Genomic DNA, 19,297 nt, shown 5'->3' on the forward strand with positions numbered 1-19,297 from the left:
TTACGAAGGAGCAGACAGCACAGAGACGGGAGAACTCCGGGAGCAGACAGCACAGAGACGGGAGAACTCCGGGAGCAGACAGCACAGAGACGGGAGAACTCCGGGCGAAGGAGATGGCAATCCCACGGAGGTGGGATCGGCATCCCCCAGACAGAGCTCTTAGCCACAGAAGGTGTAGTCCCGGGAGGCTGCATGGAGGAGGTGAGCTCGTGTCATGATGACGCACTGGGTGAAAGGCTCACACAACTACAGTGAGCTGCTCCTGCAGGCCCCGAAACGGCTGAGCCGGAAAAGAACAACCACTCCACACGCGGGGAGGGTCGGCGGGGGGGGGGGGGGGGGGGGAGGGGCGTGGGAACGCTCACGGATTCCTGGGGCGTGCAGAACGTGCGGCCGCCGTGGGAACTGGCTGGCTGTGCGCACTGAAGGGGGCCGCCAGCCTATCCCGTGGCCCTCCACGTAGGCCCCGGGAGGCACGATTAACACCCCCAACCAGGCCCCTGTCCTGATCCCCGGGACCTTGAATGCAACCTCAGACGGCGGAAGAGATTGTGTGGTGTGAACCTGTGGACCTCGGGGTGGGGTTGGGGGGTGGAGGTGGAGACTGTCCTGGCTTAGCCGGATGGGCCGAGTGTAATCACAGGGGTCCTCAGAGTCAGAGAAGGCGCATGCCCCCCAAGTTCTCAGGCCGCGATAGAGCGGCAGAGGCCCCCCCACAGAGCCCTGCCCTCGGGGACGGCACAGTGTTGGGGTGAGGGAGAGGGGCGGGGCCTTGGCCTGAGGCAGGAGAGCACAGCAGGGGGAGGGGCTGTGGGCAGCTGTCCCTGGCGCTGGGGCTTCTTCCTCACGCCCTGCCTGTAGCCTCCTCCTCCCCCTCCCCCTCCCGACGTGGGGACACTTGCCGGGAGCTCAGGGCGCCAGGCATCTGCGCCTGAAGGTTAATGCTTCCTGCCGCGGCGCGTTGGTAAATATTTGATGCCCGGGCCTCTCGGGGAGTCGGAGTCGGCAGTAAATGGCACAAGTGCTAGACCTGCCCTTTCCTCGCAGCCTCTGTCCACAGCCCCCCGCGGGCTCCAGCCGCTCTCCCCTCGCCTCCCGCTGTGAGTTCTCAAAGCACTTTCCACATCCATTCTGGGCCCCCCTCTCCCCCCCAACCCCCCGCACCCCGTGGGGTCCCCTCCGCCAGAGCAGGGCAGAGGGTCAGGCTGAAAGGCCCGTGGCGCATGTCGCCCTGCCCTCGGCCGGCACAGCCAGCGGCCAGTGAAGCCCGGCACGCAGCACAGCCAGGGGGAGGCGTCCCACACGCAGGCGTGACCCGCCCAGGGCTTGGCTGCAGCACTGGGGCCTCCGGGCACTCAGCCTGTCCCTGCCCACCCAGGCCCGTGCCACAGAGGTGCCAGCAGGCCACCCTGGCGTGGGAGCCGGGAGAGGAGTCCTCCAGGGGCTGGAGGGAGGCCTGGGGGAGCAGAGTGACCTGAGCGAGGTTTAGACGGATGAGTAGGAGCCCCTGGGGAGCTGGGGTGGGCACCCACTGAGGAGACCAGGCTTGAGTGAGCATCTCGAGGGCAGAGACGGGGTCGGGTCCACTGTGTCCCGAGCCTCAGCCTGGGGCCCGGGCTCTGGTCCGCGTCTTGTAAACTCTGACTCCGGCGTGCCTCCTTGCTCTGAGGGTGCGCACCTGCGCTGGCCCCGCCACGGCCCCGGTCTCTGGCCCAGCGCCGTCCGGACCTCGGTGCCCCCGAGTGTGGGAGCGGACCTGGTCCTGTTTTTATTTCTGCAGCCTGGTCGGCCTCAGATGCCCCGGCCCGGCCCCACGCCCTCGCGGGGCCCTCGGGTCAGGACAGGGGCAGCAGGCGAGGTGAGCCTGGAGCCAGGACACCCCAGCATGTGAGTGTGCACACAACACACATTCGTGCACGCAACCATGCACACAGTGCTACACACACACACTCATACTACACTCTCTACATATACCACACTCGTGCACACACACACACACACACACACACACACACACTCATACTACACTCACTACATATGCCACACTCGTGCACACACACACACACACTCATACTACACTCTCTACATATACCACACTCGTGCACGCACACACACACACACACACACACACACTCATACTACACTCTCTACATATACCACACTCATGCACACACACACACACTCATACTACACTCTCTACATAAACCACACTCATGCACACACACACACACACACTCATACTACACTCTCTACATATACCACACTCATGCACACACACACACACACACACTCATACTACACTCTCTACATATACCACACTCGTGCGCACACGCACACACTCATACTACACTCTCTACATATACCACACTCATGCACACACACACACACACACACACACTCACTCATACTACACTCTCTACATATACCACACTCGTGCACACACACACACACACACACACACACACTCATACTACACTCTCTACATATGCCACACTCGTGCACACACACACACACACTCATACTACACTCTCTACATATACCACACTCGTGCACACACGCACACACTCATACTACACTCTCTACATATACCACACTCGTGCACACACACACACACACACTCATACTACACTCACTACATATGCCACACTCATGCACACACACACACACACACACACACACACACCTAGTCGTTGCCTCTCCTGGCTGGCACCATGGACGGAAGGAGGCCGTCCACCACGGGCACTATGTCCCTGGTCCCCCCCTCCTAGGCCCCCTCTGCCCGCCCGGCACACACCTGTCCCTCTGGCACCTCTCCATCGCCCCTCACCCGGGACCTCCCTAGCCCTCAGGAAACACATCTTCGCTTGACACCTCCCCTCCCTGTGCCACAGCCCAACGTGCCCCCAAGTTGGTGACAGTGACCCCAGTGTGCTGTGCCACACCCCTCCCCACCTCTCCTCCCCCCTGATCCTTCCGGCCTGTGGCAACACGCCTGTCTCCCTACAGTGGGCCTCGGAGCACCCTGCACCCCACATCCATCCATCCCTCTGCAGGTCTTGCCTCCGAAATCTTTGCAAATCATTTCCTCCCATGACCCTCCCTCAACAGCCTAGCAGTTGGGGGAGGGTCATGGGAGGAAATGATTTCTTCCCTGGGGCCCAGCACAGCCTCCCGCCTCCTCCCAGGGGCCCTCCCGCTCAGGGAGCTCCCACCAAAACTCCCAGCCCACCCGCTCACCAGCTGCTCAGAGCGCCCGCCGGCCCCACGCGCTCCTTCAACGAGTGGACACTGTCCCCGCCGGACGGCCGCCTAATGAAGACCCGTGTCCCTTCCCCGTGGCACCAGCTGTGGGATGCGCCTCGGCCTGAGCAATGGCTTTCGGGACAAGCACGCAGCCCTCCCTCACTTGTGCGTGGTCGGAGACACACCTGGTGTGAGAGGCCTCGGAGGTGACACAGGTGTCCCCTAGGTCATCAGGGTCCAGGCAGGGACACAGCGCTGGGGTGGCGTTTGTTCTAGGAGCTCGCGTTTCCATACTTGTGGGCGGGAAGGTCAGGAAGGGGCGTCCGAGGTCCCGAGGAGGGGCCCTGACCGGTTTGGCTCTTGCCTTGGACGCGTCAGGGGGCCAGCAGTGGGAAGGAGAGCGGAACACCTGGGCCTCCCCGGCTCAGGGACCGGAGCCCATCCATCTCAGACAGCTGCAGCCTCACCAGGGAAGTGGATTGGGGACTCGGAGGCCCCGGGGTAACCAAACCGGCAGTAGGACAATAGCCCCCTTTTCTTGTCCGGTGGGAGGAGCAGGGAGGGGAGAGCAAGCACTCGCCAGGGACCCTCTCCCACTGACACTGTGGACAGACTGGGAAAGGGGGGCCCTTCCTGTGAGTGGGTGCTGGACTAGGTCTCGGACTCCATCCCCGTGATCCACCTGCAGGATGACTGCTCCCAGCCGTGTCTAGCTCAGAGAGGGGAAGCGGCTTGCCAGGGACACACAGCCGGGCAGCACGGAGCCTGGTGACCAGCCAGGGAGCCCCGAGCCCTTATGGATGCCACGCACGGGCTGCAGCGTCCAGCGACGGGCATGACGGGGTTCCAGGCCACAGCCATCCGGCCCTGCACCCCTCTCTCCCCTCCCCCCCCCCGGCACCTCTGGGCGCCTTGGGGACAGGCGGGCCATCCCGGGCAGGCCTTGGTTTCCGTCATCCTGCCAGGAGCCGGAGCCCACGTGGGGGAACATTTGCTGTGCAACAAGCGTCTATTCTTAGAAGCAAATATTTTAGCAGTTATGGCCGGAGCTCGAACGGCAGGGGAGTAATGAAGGCAAGATTCCGTGTCCGCCCTGACCCACGAGGGGGGGAAATTCCTCCGCCCTGCGGCGCCTCGTCTGCCAGCTGGCCTGTGAGTCTCTGGACTCAGTGCTTTGGGGGACAGAACAGCCACGGCCCGGCCACGACGCCCCCTCACGGTGACCCCGCGTTCCCGGGTCTCCGGGCCGCAGCCCCGGCGATGCCCCGGGTCCCCGGTCAGACGGAAGCGGGAGCAGCCTTTCCTCAGGAGTTCGTGAGCCAGACCCGCGGCTTCTGGAAACGGCTCAGCGCTGGGCGAGCTGGCGTCTGTGCTCAGAGCCGGGGCTGCGGGCCCCAGGTCAGGAAACCCCAATGAAGTCCCACACCAGTGCGCTGGGGGGCAGTGGGGTCTCCCCGGGCTGCGTGGGCAGGTGCGAGAGCAGGATGGCGGCGTGTCCCTGGAAGAGGGGTGCCTCGTGGCTGAGCCCCTACTCGGTGCCAGTCTCCTAACAGGCACACTCCATCCTCTTGATCTGCCGCCCGCGCCCCCCCCTCCCCCCGCCTTCACAGACAAGCAAACGGGCTTCAGAGGAGGGAATGGCGCGCCCGCGGTCACAGGGCCTGCGGATCTGGCTGGCGGGATCCCTGGCCCGGCCCCCCCTCCCCCGCCCCCTGAGCCCAGAGACAGTGGCACCTGGGCGGGAAGGGGCTGTGGACGGCCACGCTCAGTCTAGCTGATCCTGGAAGTGCGTCTTCGAGGAGACTTTGCCAACACCTTCTCTAAGGTGCAGTCACTCGCCCGTGGCGGACGCATTGATTTTTTCTCTTTTATTCCCAGCGTTCCCCACACGCTGCGCGGATCCTCGCTAAGAGCTCGGTGAAGAATGCGCATCCACAGCCTGCCGGCTGCCTCCTCACCACGGACAGGCTCTGAGGAGGAGGAGCAAGATGCAGCTGGAGGTCTGCAAAGGGGCCGACGCCGAGACGTGTCCCGGGGCCCAGGGCAGGGCTGCGGCAGGAGGTCTGACCACGCTTCTGTCTCCGCTGCCCTCTCTGCTCGGAAGGACCAGGAGCTGCACAGGGTGGACGACCTTCCCTTCCAGAGCCACCTGCCCGCTGCCCCGGCTACCGCAGCCCCTGCCCGCCTATGGGGGTCCCCGGGAACACTGGCTCCTGCTCTCACAGGGGCATAAAGCACGGGCGCTTCTCCACGGCGGGGTGCGCAGGCCCCAGGGCGGGCGGGCCACTCAAGGGGCTGGATATGTGAGCGCTGGCGCCGGAATGGACAGTGGGGTGGCGGCAAACATTTGACGACCAGCTGTCCAACGGGAGACAAGCCCTAATTTGTAGCAGCTGCTGCCCATTTCCCTGGTGTAAATACTGCCACTGGATGTAGCAGCTGCTGCCCATTTCCCTGGTGTAAATAATGCCACTGGATGTAGCAGCTGCTGCCCATTTCCCTGGTGTAAATACTGCCACCGGGATGTAGCAGCTGCTGCCCATTTCCCTGGTGTCAATACTGCCACCGGGATGTAGCAGCTGCTGCCCATTTCCCTGGTGTAAATACTGCCACTGGATGTAGCAGCTGCTGCCCATTTCCCTGGTGTAAATACTGCCACTGGGATGTAGCAGCTGCTGCCCATTTCCCTGGTGTAAATACTGCCACTGGGATGTAGCAGCTGCTGCCCATTTCCCTGGTGTCAATACTGCCACCGGGATGTAGCAGCTGCTGCCCATTTCCCTGGTGTAAATACTGCCACTGGGATGTAGCAGCTGCTGCCCATTTCCCTGGTGTCAATACTGCCACCGGGATGGCACTGGACTCAGGGCTGGGAGGAGGTGTGGGGGAGCCACCGACCCAGGTTTTCACTGTCTGGATGCAACTTGTCAACACTCAGGAGCAGAGACGGTAGCAAATGTGGCAAAACAGGCAGGCAGGGGAGAGTTTCTATTACTTGTGTGTTAATATAGTTTATTTAATTGTACGTTTGCATCATCTCATTTTTGTCGGTGGCTGTGTTTAACAACGGGCTCCCCAAATTCCTGCAAATCTAGCCAGCAGCTCCTGGGGGCCGGGGCAAGGGCCCCCCACCCCCCCCTGCCCACCTTGCATATGCTCCTGGCTCTGTTTTCACGGGCATTAGGGAACGCTGAGTAACTCTTAAACCTAAGAAACAGTGGCGTAAAGCAAGTCGGGGTTCTCCGGGAAAGAGACGTGATTGAAAGTCCATTAAAAATGCATTAAGGAAACAGCGGGGGAGAGAGGTGCGCAGCCGAGAGGAACGCGGGGACCCGGGTGTGGGAAGTAACGTGGCTTTGCGGAAATGACTGGATTCCCGCCTGTCTTAGGGGCACGGTGAGATAAACGGGCGCCCGGGAGAGGAGGCGCGGTGATTACCAGATGAAAGGAAAGGTGTGCCACCATCAGAGGACCCCGGGCCAGGGCGGGGCTGGAGGCTGGCTGCGAGGTGAGCGTCCGAGCCGCCGCTGGGACGGCCCTGGGCGCTGACGTGAAGACCCCTAGAGCTGCCCGGCCTGTGACTCAGTAACCCCCACCGGGGACCTAGGCAAGGCAGCAATCCACTGAGGCCACCCATCCACGGGGACAGGTGCTGGGGGCCGCCCTCAGCGTCCCTGCAAATTGTTTGTCTTCGTGAAAAACCGGCAGCTGTGTAAATACTCCCCGTGCTGGGGGGGGGGGGGGGGGGGGGGGGGCTAACCTAAAGCTGACACGCCCCAGGCACGGGCAGACGAGGACACAGTCCCTCCACACACGTTCACTGAGCGCCTACTCCCCGTGCTGGGGGGGGGGGGGAGCTGAGGAGCAGACAGACCAGCCCACGCTCTGGGTGCCTCCCAGCGGAGAACACAGCAGACAATGAAGCGCACACAACCGCAGGCGGTGCACACTGTGAGGGAACGAGGGGAGCAGGCGGGGGGAGGGGGGGGCCATTGCTCCGGCATGAACCTCGGTCGGATACCCGGGCAGGCACCTGGGGGGTTGGAGGAGGGAGCCTGAGCTGGTCCCGGCCTAGGCTGCCCGATCTCCACCTCCGGAAAACTCCTACTCATCCATGGAAACCCTGTTAGGCGCCGTGTCCCTGGCCAGATGGTACACGGCCCAGAGGGCACAGCTGACTGCCACCCCCGGGACGCGGGGAGACGAGGGACGTCTGTGGAGCCGTTTCTACGCGCGAGGTCTCCCCACGTCTCCTCTCCTCTAGTCCACCTCCCGCCCCGGGTGAGGGGTCGGCTCAGCCGCCTGCTGGCTGGAGGCCCTCCAGCTGGAACCCAGGGGAGCGGGTTTGAACCCGGGCCCACCAGCCTCTGAGGCCTGTGCCCCTGCCCCTCTGCTTCCTGCCTGTGGGAAAATAGAGCAACGAGGCGGGCGGAGTGGTTCAAAGGCAGGTGCTCGGCTTCTGGGGGACGAGGGCGGGCCACTGGGCGGCCCTGGCCTGGGCAGGGATGGGGGTTCAAGGCGGATATCCAGAACCCTCCTGTCCTGGCCCGGCGATGCTCTGCGAGGCGGGAGGGGGACCAGGAGCCTCCAGGTGGCCTGAGCGAGGCCCTGGGTCTCCGAGCGACGGCCCGTCCATCATCTCCCCGGGACGGCAGCCAGCCAGCGAAGCAGTGGTCACAGACGCGTCTCGGTCAGGCGGAAGCTCGCCAGGACGTGATGTGGAATTAAAAGCCCAGACGCACGATTGATGAGCGGATGGAGCAGCTATAAGTGAAGGAAGGAGCCGGCGGCGGAGCTGCGGGACGGGGGCTGCGCTCGGCGCTGAGGCCGCCTGCGCCCCCTCCGCGTTCTCAGCCAGCCGGGGCGCTTTTGTGCTGAACAATTGGGCATAAGAAGAAGGAACTCGACTGTTCCTTGGTGGACGCTGAGGGAGGAGGTGGCTGAGACGGGGAGAGAATAATTAAGACTAGCGATCAGGACCTCTGAGCTAGGGCGCCAGGCGCCGGGCCGCTCCCGGCATCTCTGGGCGCATCTGGGGCCCCTCCTGCGAACCCCGAACCTCTGCGGCGGGGAGGGCGTGAGATGCTGCAGGACCTCCCGGGTCAGAGGACGCCGGAGGATGCGAACTCTGATGCCCGGGCTCCCTCTGCGCAGTGTCTAGTTCACTCCGTGGTCCGAGTGGGCACAGCCACCAGCACAGACCGGGTCACCCTGAAAGTCACCGGTCCTGCCTTCTTGTGGTTAACCCTCCCCCGAGGATATTTTCCCCATTGATTTTTAGACAGAGTGGAGGGGGGGAGAGAGAGAGAGAAACATCGGGGTGACAGAGACATACCAATTGGTTGCCTCCCGCATGTGGCCTGACCGGGCAGGGGATGGAGCCTGCACCGGAGGAGCGTGCTCCTGACCAGAATGGAGCTGCAAACCCTCCGGTCCATGACTGAGGCTCTCACAAGGAGAAACCTGGCCAGGACGCCTGGTCCTTCCTTTTGGACCCGGGGGCGGTGTGTCCTGGGCACCCAGCCCCGAAGGAAAGGGCCTTGTCAGGTGTAGGGTGGCCCTTGGGGCAGGGACAGAACGGAAAGGAGAGAAGGCTTTGACCCTGGAGGTTCTCTGGGGGGCACGTCTGCTAACTCCCCGGACTTCCTCGCCGCTGGCGGGTGCCCCCCGGCAGAAGGCAGACCCCGGGCTGGCGCACTGCCGGGGAGAAAGGGACGCCACGTTCCACAGGAAGAGGGTCTGCGGGAACTCAGGCGCCTGTGGGGGCGGGGGGGTGCGGGGGGGGGCAGGGGGGATGGCAGGGCAGAGGCCTGGTTCTTCCTTGGGCCACATGACATCTGCAAGGGTCACGTGACTTTTCAAGGGTCACGTGGTCTTTTCTCGGGCCCTGCTCCCTGTGTGCAGGGAAATGGGGGCGGGGGGGGTGGGGTGGGGGGTGAGAGGCCTCTAGGAGCCGGAGAAGCCGGGCTCACCCACATACCGCAGAGCAGGACAGGACGGGGAGGGGGGAGAGAGAGAGGCCGCCAGGCTGAGGCGGGAAGTGAGAGGGGGACCCGGGCACAGCGCCTGGCGGGCGGCTCCGGAAGGGACCCAGGGGGCCGAAGCCTGTCGCGGTGCCTCCGGAGCGTCCTGGCCTCACACCCCCCTTGGCCTGTCCTGGCCTGACTGTCAGCCTGGGACACGCTCTCGGTGGCCAACAGCCCCGCGTGTCTGCCGCCCCAGGCCCGCGTTTCAGAACCCCCACACGGGCCGGGCCAGCAGACTCTCTGTCTGCACTTTGGGGGGGCTGTGCGTCTTCCCCGCCCACCCTCTCCGCGTCCCCAGGGGCCCTGCTTCACGGACATTTGTCAGACTTGGCTGAGCAAGGCCGGTCTTTGTCTCCTGCGTGATCGATGGGGCCATTATTGGATCAATAAGCACAAGCTGACTTAACGGCACCTTATTAATTATTTAACTCGCTCCTCATTGGAAAGGTCGCCACCCGTTAGCGACTTAAACGGTCACTGCTGGCTTGGCGGCATCTCCTGTGAGGACGCAGCCCCGGTGAACTGAGCACCTACTGTGTGCCGGGTGCTCAACCCTGAGGACAAGCCCAGGGCAAAGGGACTGGGAGGTCGGGGGGGGGGGGGGGGGGGGGGGACGTGACCTGCCTGAAGCTTCGGGCTGGTAAACGGCAGAGCTGGGACTCGAACCCGGGCGGTTTGCTTGGAAAAGCTAAAGACTTGGCAGTGACCACTGTGGTGTATGTTTTTCACATTGTTACTGATTTTTAGAAAGAGAGCAGAGAGAAACACCCATCGGTTGCCTCCTGCAGGCTCCCAGCCGGGGACCAAGCCCGCACCCCAGGATGTGCCCTACCCGGGAATCAGACCAGCAACCTCCAGGGCCTGGGACGACGCCCCACCCCCCGAGCCACGCCGGCCAGGGCTGCACCTCAGTCTTGCAAGCGGGGCTCAGCATGGTGATGTCCGGGAAACTGTGCCCCCGGCTGCAGCTCAGCCCCCACAGAGCGTCACCCCCCTCACCCCACCCCTGAACTGGGGCACCTGCACTCAGCCGGGCTCCTGCCGGGGGCTGCCTCCTGCCAGCTGCACGGTGGCTCTCTGCTCCAAAGGAACAGACTCCCCCTCCTCCCAGCTCTGCACTGCCCGGGACCCCCACCCCATGAGCTCACTCCCCACCTCCACCCACGGGGGCCGCTCAGACACGAGAGTCGCAGCAGAGGCGACGGATGGGAACACATGCCTCGGCGGGACGAATAGCTTCTGCAGGGGCAGCCCCCCACAAGGCCGCCCTGGGACCCCTCCTTGCTGGCTCCCTTCCCTCCTGCGGCGTCATGCGCAGCTGCCTGCACGCCCTGATGCCTTTCTGTGACTCAGCGTACGCACCACGGAACCCCCGGGACCCCCATAGGCTCACCGTCCAACTTCATCCCGAGAAAGCTCGCCCGGCCCGTCGCAGACTGACCTGCTCCCTCCGACCAGGTGGTGAGAAGTTGGAAAGCCATCCAATTCCCCCTTTTGCCTTGGCCGCCAGGAAACTCAACACGCCATTTAACGCTCAGCGGCAATGCTCTCACCCCAGCGCTCAGCGCAATAAACCCGCAGGCTGTGCGTCTACACTCCGCTCCCACCGCTCCGGTCGACTCTCCCGTCCAGGCACATGTGGCCGCCACGGACACCCCCAGGTCTTTCTTGGCAAAGAACCGGGTAGTTGACGAGGCAAACACAGCGGCAGCCATGACCTGGTTTTTCCCGCGCTCGCGGGTCAAAGACGAGTGACCCGGGGCGGCCTGGGCCCCCATCGCAAGCACTCACCAGGCAGACGAGCTCTGGAAGGTCACCAGCGGCGGGCTGTGGGGGGCTCCCTGCAGCGTGTGCACGGCCTGGGGGGCTTGCGGCAGGGGCCCCGGGGGAGGCGCGGGCTGCGGGGCCGGCTGCCCCGGCCGGGGGCCCTGGGCAGGGTTCCCCCACCGCCGCGGGTCCTGTTTCATCCACCGTCCGTGGACGCCCCACCGCGTCAGGTACACCTTGCAGATGTCGTAGTTCATCGCCGAGTAATACAGCAGGTCCAGGACCAGCAGCGTCAGCACGAAGAAGCCGTAGATCCACACGCCCAGCAGGGCGGTGTAATTGCTGGGGAAAGACGGAGGGAGGCTGAGAGGGCAGCACAGCCATCGCCGGCCCGGGGAATCGGCGGGGCTGCTTGGAGAACATGGCACGGGCTATTTCGGGGTCCCAGAGAGGAGGGGCGGTGAGGAGTCCTGGCTCCCTCTCCTCATGCCCACCCTCCTCCTCCTCTCCCCCACCGGCCCTGTCTGCCTCCTCCCACATGCTGGTCCTCTGCCCCAGGCCCTGTCCCAGCCGGAGCAGCCCCCCACCCTCACCCCAAGTCCTTCGTGGCGGGGGGCAGGGGCACTGTTAAGCCTTCCACCAGACCGTGGGAACCCGGGACGCTGTCCCATTTCCCTTTGGGAAGGAATTCTCAGTTGGCATTTGGGGCTCCCAGGATGGGGTGGACCCTGCCTTCACCCTCATGCCCCCCACACGGGTGCTGCTCACAGACCTGCCAGCGGTCTCTGTGGGTGCTCCCTGCTTGCTCACCCCAGGGCCTTTGCTCATGCTGTCCCCGCCACCTGGGATGCCATCTTACGGGCCCAGGGCAAGTGCAGAAAATCTGTTGTCTTAGGACCGTGGTCGGCAAACTGTGGCTTGCGAGCCACATGCGGCTCTTTGGCCCCTTGAGTGTGGCTCTTCCACAAAATACCACGGCCTGGGCGAGTCTATGTTGAAGAAGTGGTGTTAGAAGGAGTTTAAGTTCAAAAAATTTGGCTCTCAAAAGAAATTTCAATCATTGTACTGTTGATATTTGGCTCTGTTGACTAATGAGTTTGCCGACCACTGTCTTAGGACAAACTGACCCAAGTTCCAGAGCTGCGCCCCCTGCCCCTCAGCACCCACACCGGGCCACCGCACACCCCCACATGCCGTGGAACTGAGCCGGGCACCCACCCTGGGCCAGCCCCCTTCCAGCCTGCTCCAGGTCTCCCTGCTTCTCAGGAGCCCAGGACACAGGGCATCAGCTCGGCCGCCCTCCCCACGCTCCACGTCTCACGCCTGCCCCCCCCCACACCCCTCTACGCCCCATGCCCCACGCAGCAGTCACTGGTCCTGGCTGCCCTGGCACCTGCCTTTCAGACCCCCCTCTATCCCTCCATGCCCTCCTCACTCGGTCCCTGTCACCAGGCAACTCCAGACTGTGCTCTGCCCGGGTCTCAGGTCCCTCCATCATTTTTCTTATTTATTCACCAACATCACCCCCCCCCCCCCCGCCACCCCCTGGCTGCTCCGCCTCCAGAAGCGGAGATGACGGAGGGTGTTGGTGGGTGGGTGGGTTGGAGATGACGGAGGGTGTTGGTGGGTGGGTGGTTTGGAGATGACGGAGGGTGTTGGTGGGTGGGTTGGTTTGGAAATGACGGAGGGTGTTGGTGGGTGGGTGGGTTGGAGATGACGGAGGGTGTTGGTGGGTGGGTGGTTTGGAGATGACGGAGGGTGTTGGTGGGTTGGAGATGACGGAGGGTGTTGGTGGGTGGGTTGGTTTGGAAATGACAGAGGGTGTTGGTTGGTTGGTTGGAAGAGGGAAAGAGGCACAGAGCTACTCTTATCCTCAGAGGTTTTTGTTGTTTGGTTTGTGTTTTTATTGATTTGAGAGAGAGAGCAAGGGAGCGGGAGAGAGAGAGAAACGTCAATGAGAGAGAAACATTGACTGCCTCCCGCAAGCCCCCCACTGGGGATGGAGCCCGGAACCCGGGCATGTGCCCTGACCACTCACCCCTCGGTGCGTGGATGACACTCAACCGCTGAGCCCACGGGCCAGGGCTGGCGGAGGGCTTCACGCTGTTGGGCCTGCTCGCGCCACCACGGCCTTTGCACGGGCTGTGCCTCCTGCCGGCAGCCTTCTCCGTGTCCCCACCTCCTTCCCCCCTGCCTGGCTCCGACCATCAGTTTGGGACCAGACACACTGCTCCCCGTACAAGGGGGGGGCCCTCCTCCGGCCTCGAGCCCAGCCATGGCTGCCCGACGGTGGAGCCCATTCCCTGCCAGGCCAGGCCCCTGTGCCCGGAGGGCCGGTTCCGGCTTGCTGCTGCGGCTTGGCTGCCGTGCTCGGGGCAGAGCTGGCCAGGGCCGCGCTGTTTAAAGGAACCGTGCACCCGCCACTCCAACGCTGCCCGCTGGCGGGTGACAGAGAGGCCTCGCGGCCCCACACCCTGCAGGGAGAGACCCGCCCCAGCTCTCGCCAGACGGGCCCTCCGTGCCCTGGGTCCCACAGCAGTCCCTCTGGACCCTTTCGGGAGCCGGGAGGCCTGGCTCTGGCTCCTCGCTGGCCCGGTTCTGCTGTGTGGCCTGGGAGAACCCCTGCACGTCTCTGGGCCTGGGGGAGATGGTGGGAAGCCCGTCCAGACTCGGATCTTCCCGGCTCGGTTCCCGCCTGGCCCCGCCTCGGCCTCGGCAGTGAGATGGGCCGCTCCCCTCTGCCTCCTCCGGCCCCTGCAGGCACGGGACCCAGGCCGGGGATGCTCTGTGGCTCCCAGGTGCCCTCGGCCCGGAACGCCTTCCTCCCCTCACCGGTGGCCCCAGCTCGAGGGAGCGGCCTCCACACGTGCGGGCACTGAGCGCGGAGCGGGCACGGCCAGTGCTCGGGGCTGGGCCTCTGCTTGCGGAGGAGCGGCCAGGCAGCCTCTCCCAGCCGCCTCCTGCGCCGCCTGCAGCCACCGCCTCCAGGAGGCGGCACAAGTCCCAGGGCTGGCCCAGGCGGAGTGTGAATGTCCGTCCGTCTGTCCGTCCGCGGCCTCATTTCAAGGGGAAGCTCCGTGCGCCCGGCCCTGGGTGTGGATTCCTCCAGGGCACAGGCCGAGCCTCTGGCTGCTGGGGCCGGAGTCCTGGGCGGACGTCCCGCGGAGAGGGGGGCCTGCTGCCGGCACCGCTGCTCTGCCCGGCACCCCCTCCCCAGCCCCCCGGGCCCCCGTGGAGCTGCTCTGAGCATCGAGCTTCCCTCAGCGGTTCCCATGGCAGCAGCCCGGGGGGCGGGGGGGGGGCGAGGGAGGAGCGGGGAGGGGAGGCGGGAGCAGCTGTTTGCAGACGCGGCCCTGCAGAGTGGGAGTCTGTGACGCCGGGGGGCGAGGGGGGGTCAGAGGGCGCTGGACCCTGCTGGGCCTGGAGCCTCCGGGGCCGAGAAGAGGTGACAGTAATGGAAGCAGCCGCAGTGGCCATTGCTCTGAAGGCTCACACATTCAACACTCAGACCCGAGGGCGTCACTGCCATCGTTGTCCCCTCCTCCCCCCGTACCTCTGCCCCCTCCTACCCACCCCCCCCCCCCCCCACCGCTCACAGGCGGAGCACTGAGGCCAGAGCAGTGGCGGCCAGCCCGGCTCTGCTGTGCGGTGCGTGCGGGGCGAGCACACGCAGGTTCTCACCCTCTCTGAGCCGCAGCCCTGGCGTGGCGGCTCCGGGACCCCCTGTACAGGCAGCAGCGCTACGTGAGGCCCCTCACCCACCCTCAGTGCTCGTAACTGTCCCCCGGCTCCCGTCCCCGGCTCCCGTCCCCGCGCCGGCGGGGGTGGGGGTGGTGGGGCTCAGAGTAGGCGACAGGGACTCCTGAACCTCCCGGCTCTGCGGGGCCCGGTGCGCGCACAGGCTCAGTGCCTGACGGGGCTCGATGGGGGTGCGCCCCGGATAAGAACACCCGAAGAGGCTGACCCCGCTCAGCGGCTGGACTGGAGCTTGGGGCGAGCTGGGTGGGGGCGATAGGCCCGCAGGACCGGCCCGGAGCGGGGGATCCCGGAGCACCGGGCCCGCAGGTCCCAGCCCAGCCAGCTGGCACTCGCTGGCCACCAGCGTGGCTGGAACAGCTCTGGGCACTGGGAAAGGGCGGCTTCGGGGACAAGGTGTCATGTGCAGACGGGAGTGACCACCCCCCACCCACCCTCGAGGCGCTCTGTCGTCTTAGAAACCCTCCCCCCCCCCCGCGCCCACCCCCATCCGCCCGGCACAGGAACACCCACGCACTGCAGAGATGCCTCGCCACGCCTCCTGCGCCAGACACCCGTCCCCAGGGCGAGCGGACCGCCGACCCTCATGCCCGTCACCTGTCCCACCCGAGCCCGGCACAGACACTCCCACGCTGGGGCCGGGCCCTGGGGGGGCCGCTGCCCGCCTCCCGCCCGCAGGCTGCACGGAAGGCGCCTGCACACTGAACGGAGCACCAGGGCCCCTCTGGGTGCGGTGACGGGCGCCCCGCCTGGCAGTGGGCTGGATGGGGCTGCTCCCCTCACACCCCGCCTTCCCGCCGGCGGCCAGAGCCAAACCAGCCCTCTGCGCCTCCAGAAATACACAGATAAATCCCTGCCCCCCTCTGCCGGCCTGGTCACCCCTAACTGCCCCCCCTACCAGCCTGGTCGCCCCTTAGGTCCCCCCTGCCGGCCTGGTCACCCCTCACCACCCCCTCTGCCGGCCTGGTCACCCCTAACTGCCCCCCCTACCAGCCTGGTCACCCCTCACCGCCCCCTCTGCCAGCCTGGTCACCCCCACTGCCCTCCCCACCAGCCTGGTTGCCCCTCACTGCCCCCCTATGCTGGCCTGGTCACCCCACGCAGCCTGCTGTTCGGTTGTTACTGTGAGGGCGTCATGACCAATTTGCATATTACCCTTTTATTAGTATAGATAAGAAGAAATATGTAGGAATAAGGGCGAAAGATATATATATATATAAAATATCTATATGAAGAAAATTCTAAAACACTGAGAGAAAATGTGAACAAATGGGAAAGCATACCATGTTCTTGGATAAGAATATTCAGCGTCATGAAAAGCCACTTCTCCTTGAATTAATCTATGAATTCACAATCTCAGTAAAAAATGATAACTGAATTTTTTGGGGGGTCAGGGGTGCTACGCAAGCTAATCCTAGAGTCCATGGAAAGTAAACCAAGAAGACTTTAAAACACATCCATGGGCCCTGGCTGGGTGGCTCAGCTGGTTGGCGCATCAGCCCGCACACCAAAAGGCTGTGAGTTCAATTCCCAGTCAGGGCACCTACCTACATCGCAGGTTCAGTTCCCAGTTGGAGTGTGTGCGGGAGCCAACCAGTCAACGTGTCTCTTTCACATCGATGTCTCCCTCTCTCTCTCCCTCTCCCCTCTCTCTCCCTCCCTCCCTTCCATTCTCTCTGAAAAGCAATGGAAAAAATATCCTCTGGTGAGGATTAACAAAACAAACAGAAAAAAGATTTGAAGGCAAAAAATTAAAACATAAAAGAAGTAAAAAAGAAAAAATCTAATAATCTCAGAGTAGAGAAAGCCTTTCTCAGTATAACATAAAACCCAGAAGACATAAAAAACCCCACAGAAAACAAAATTAGATACAATTTGATTACATAACAATGAAAAGGTAGTCATGAGGAAAAAAAGTCACAAACTCAGACACATTGAGAAAATATTTGTAATGCACAGTTCCTTCATATATAAAGAGTTCCTGTAAATAAATAAGAAGATGGCCAAAAATTCAGTAAGGAAATGAGGAAGGACATCAAAAGCTAGCTCCCAGTAAAAGAAATACAGATGGCTCTCAAACATGTGAAAGAATGCTCAGTGTCACTCACAATGAGAGAAAGACACGCTATGTCTATCATATCCCCACTGCCGCTCTGCTGGGAACGCCTTTCTTTACACTCATCATGGTCCCTCCATCAGGGCCCGGGTCTGGTGTGCTGCAATCACCTTAAGGAAAGAGGCTGTCGGCTTAATCTCTGGGTCGAGAGACCGGTCAATATTCGTTGAACAAATAATGAAGGAAGGAACTTGGGTCTGTGGATTCCAGGCCCAAGTGCTTTTGGCCTACAAGCCTTCCACATACTTGCCTTCACTTAATTTTGTAGCAGACCTGACAGGTAGGCATTATGTGCCCATTTCTCAGATGGAAAGGCTAAAGCTCAGAGGATAGAACTGGGTCTCCTGAACTCTCCCAGATTCCTTCCAGGCCCACCCACCCTGACAGGGGTGACCCCACAGCCACCCCAGGGGGTGGGGCGTTTGGCCCGCACCCTGCCGTGACGGGCCCCGAGCTGGGTGTGTGTGGCCGCCGTGGCACTTACTTGTGTGCGTAGCCCTCGGAGCTGGCCGTGAGGTTCGCCTGCATCACCGCCTGGAACTCCGTCTCGTTGCAGCAGTATTTGAAGACCGTGTTGTTGTGGTGACAGCACAGGATGAAGGTTTTGTTGTCCGAGAGCCGGGGGCAGTGGAAGCCGAAGTGGTAGTGGCCTTTGTGGTCCGTGTACGGCTCGCAGACCCGGAAATGCGCGGACAAGACTGGAAAACAGAGTCGCCAGGCTCGGTGGGGTCTCCACCAAGGCCTCGAACCCTGACTTCCATGAACCCGCCACAAGTGCGAGCACCAGGGGCGGGCCTGGGGGGTCTGTCCTGGGGGGCCCAGTGCCAGCCTCGCCTCTGGCAGGAAGGACCCCTCCCTTCCCCGACAGCCCTGCTTACACTGTGTCCCCCAGACTGGGGCTCCCATGGGCGGGGCTGCATCTGAAGCCTCCTGGGACCCTCTCTGGCCGCTGTGCACACAGTAGGCCCTTGAGGAGGAAACTTAACTGGGCCTCACCGGCTCTGTCTCATCGAATCCACCTGCCACCCCGCCAGGGGGGCCTGATGCCGAAACGGGGCTCAGAGGCTGCCGGGAGCTGCCTGAGCTGGTGGGGGAAGGGGGGTGCGGCGGGAAGCCCCCCAGGCTGCCCTGACTGAGCCCTCTCCACGCCTCCATCCCTGCTGCAGTGTGGTCTGGGGGGCCTGCTGACAGGCCAGGCTGGCCTGAGGGGTGAGTAGCAGGCGGGCACGAACCGGTCCCCCTTCGCACCTGGCTCTCTAAAAAGCAGTGCCCTGGACCTGAAGGTCCCCAGGAGCTGCCCCGTGCCCTCCCCCGCCCCAGTGCCAGCTGCCCTGGCCTAGGAGGGGCCCCTGCTCAGCCACCCACGCCGCTGCCGACCCGGGACGGCCGCTGCCAGCCGCGCCCCTGGAGATAAACCGGGGAGGAGGCCTGACAGATATACCAACAGGGAAACCTGGCCCGGCTTAATCCGTCTCTCCGCAGCAGGCGCTGGATCTGATTTGTACTGAGAAGACCCCATTGGCTAATGCCTCTCTCCAACCACCACGGCCAGAGCGCCAGCGCCCGCTCTGGGTCCCAGCAAGCGGCCTGGGCAGCCTTGTGAGGTCTGGGCCCCGCCCCACGCCCAGCACCCTCTTCCGCGGAGACGGGCAGGGCCACTGTGGGAGGGGTCCCTGGTCTCAGGATCAGGGAGCTCCAGGCCCCCTCTCAGCCTCCATCCGCTCTGGGGTGCGGGGGTCCCTGGGTGGGCTCAGGAGGACGCACCTTCTCTTCTAACCCCGTGGGCTCCCACCGCACGGGGGAACCGAGGCTCAGAGCGGGTCTCAGAGTCTGCATCCTCTAAGGACTCGGAACTGCAGGCTCTCGGGCCCTCAGCCGGCCTCCCGAGTCAGAGGCGCTGGGCCGGGAAGGGGTGGGCGGCCCTGCAGGAGAGCCGACGGGCTTGGGCTTGGGGGCCCTGGCCTAGGGGGTACCACGCTGCAGGGGGAGTGAGCAGGGGGCATGGGGGGAACCGAGACAGAGACAGAGGGAGAGACAGAGAGGGGAAGAGAGAAAGAGGGAGAAACAGGGAGAGAGACATAGAGAGAGAAAGAAACAGACAGATGAAGAGAGAGAGAGAGAGATGGAGAGACAGAGAGAGAGAGAGAGAGATGGAGAGACAGGAGAGAGAGAGAGAGGATGCCTGGCTCGGGTCGGGGCTCAGTCCGGCAGCGTGGGCCGGCCTTGCTGTGGGGTCAGCACTCTGCTCTGGAAGCCGAGGGCCGGGTCCTTCTCACTCGGAAACAGGGGAGAGGCCACCTGCAACCTAGGAGCCGGGGCCCCGGGGTGGGGCCAGGGTCACGCTGCCGGGGTCCAGGGGCCTGCCCCTCACTAGCTGTGCTGTCCCAGG

General features: G+C 63.6%; 1 protein-coding gene across 1 annotated transcript in view; it reads right to left on the reverse strand.

The window, feature by feature from the left end:
- Positions 1-19,297, reverse strand: part of SHISAL1 (shisa like 1) — a 49,811-nt gene that overhangs the window by 8,918 nt on the left and 21,596 nt on the right. The window contains exons 3-4 of the mRNA XM_054718576.1: positions 17,393-17,606; positions 11,061-11,378 (exon numbers count right to left, since the gene is read on the reverse strand). Coding sequence (XP_054574551.1) covers positions 11,061-11,378; positions 17,393-17,606 — 532 coding nt within the window. The remainder of the gene's footprint in view (positions 1-11,060; positions 11,379-17,392; positions 17,607-19,297) is intronic.

The sequence above is a fragment of the Eptesicus fuscus genome, chromosome 7 (assembly GCF_027574615.1).
Source record: "Eptesicus fuscus isolate TK198812 chromosome 7, DD_ASM_mEF_20220401, whole genome shotgun sequence".
NCBI classification, from domain to species: Eukaryota; Metazoa; Chordata; class Mammalia; order Chiroptera; family Vespertilionidae; genus Eptesicus; species Eptesicus fuscus.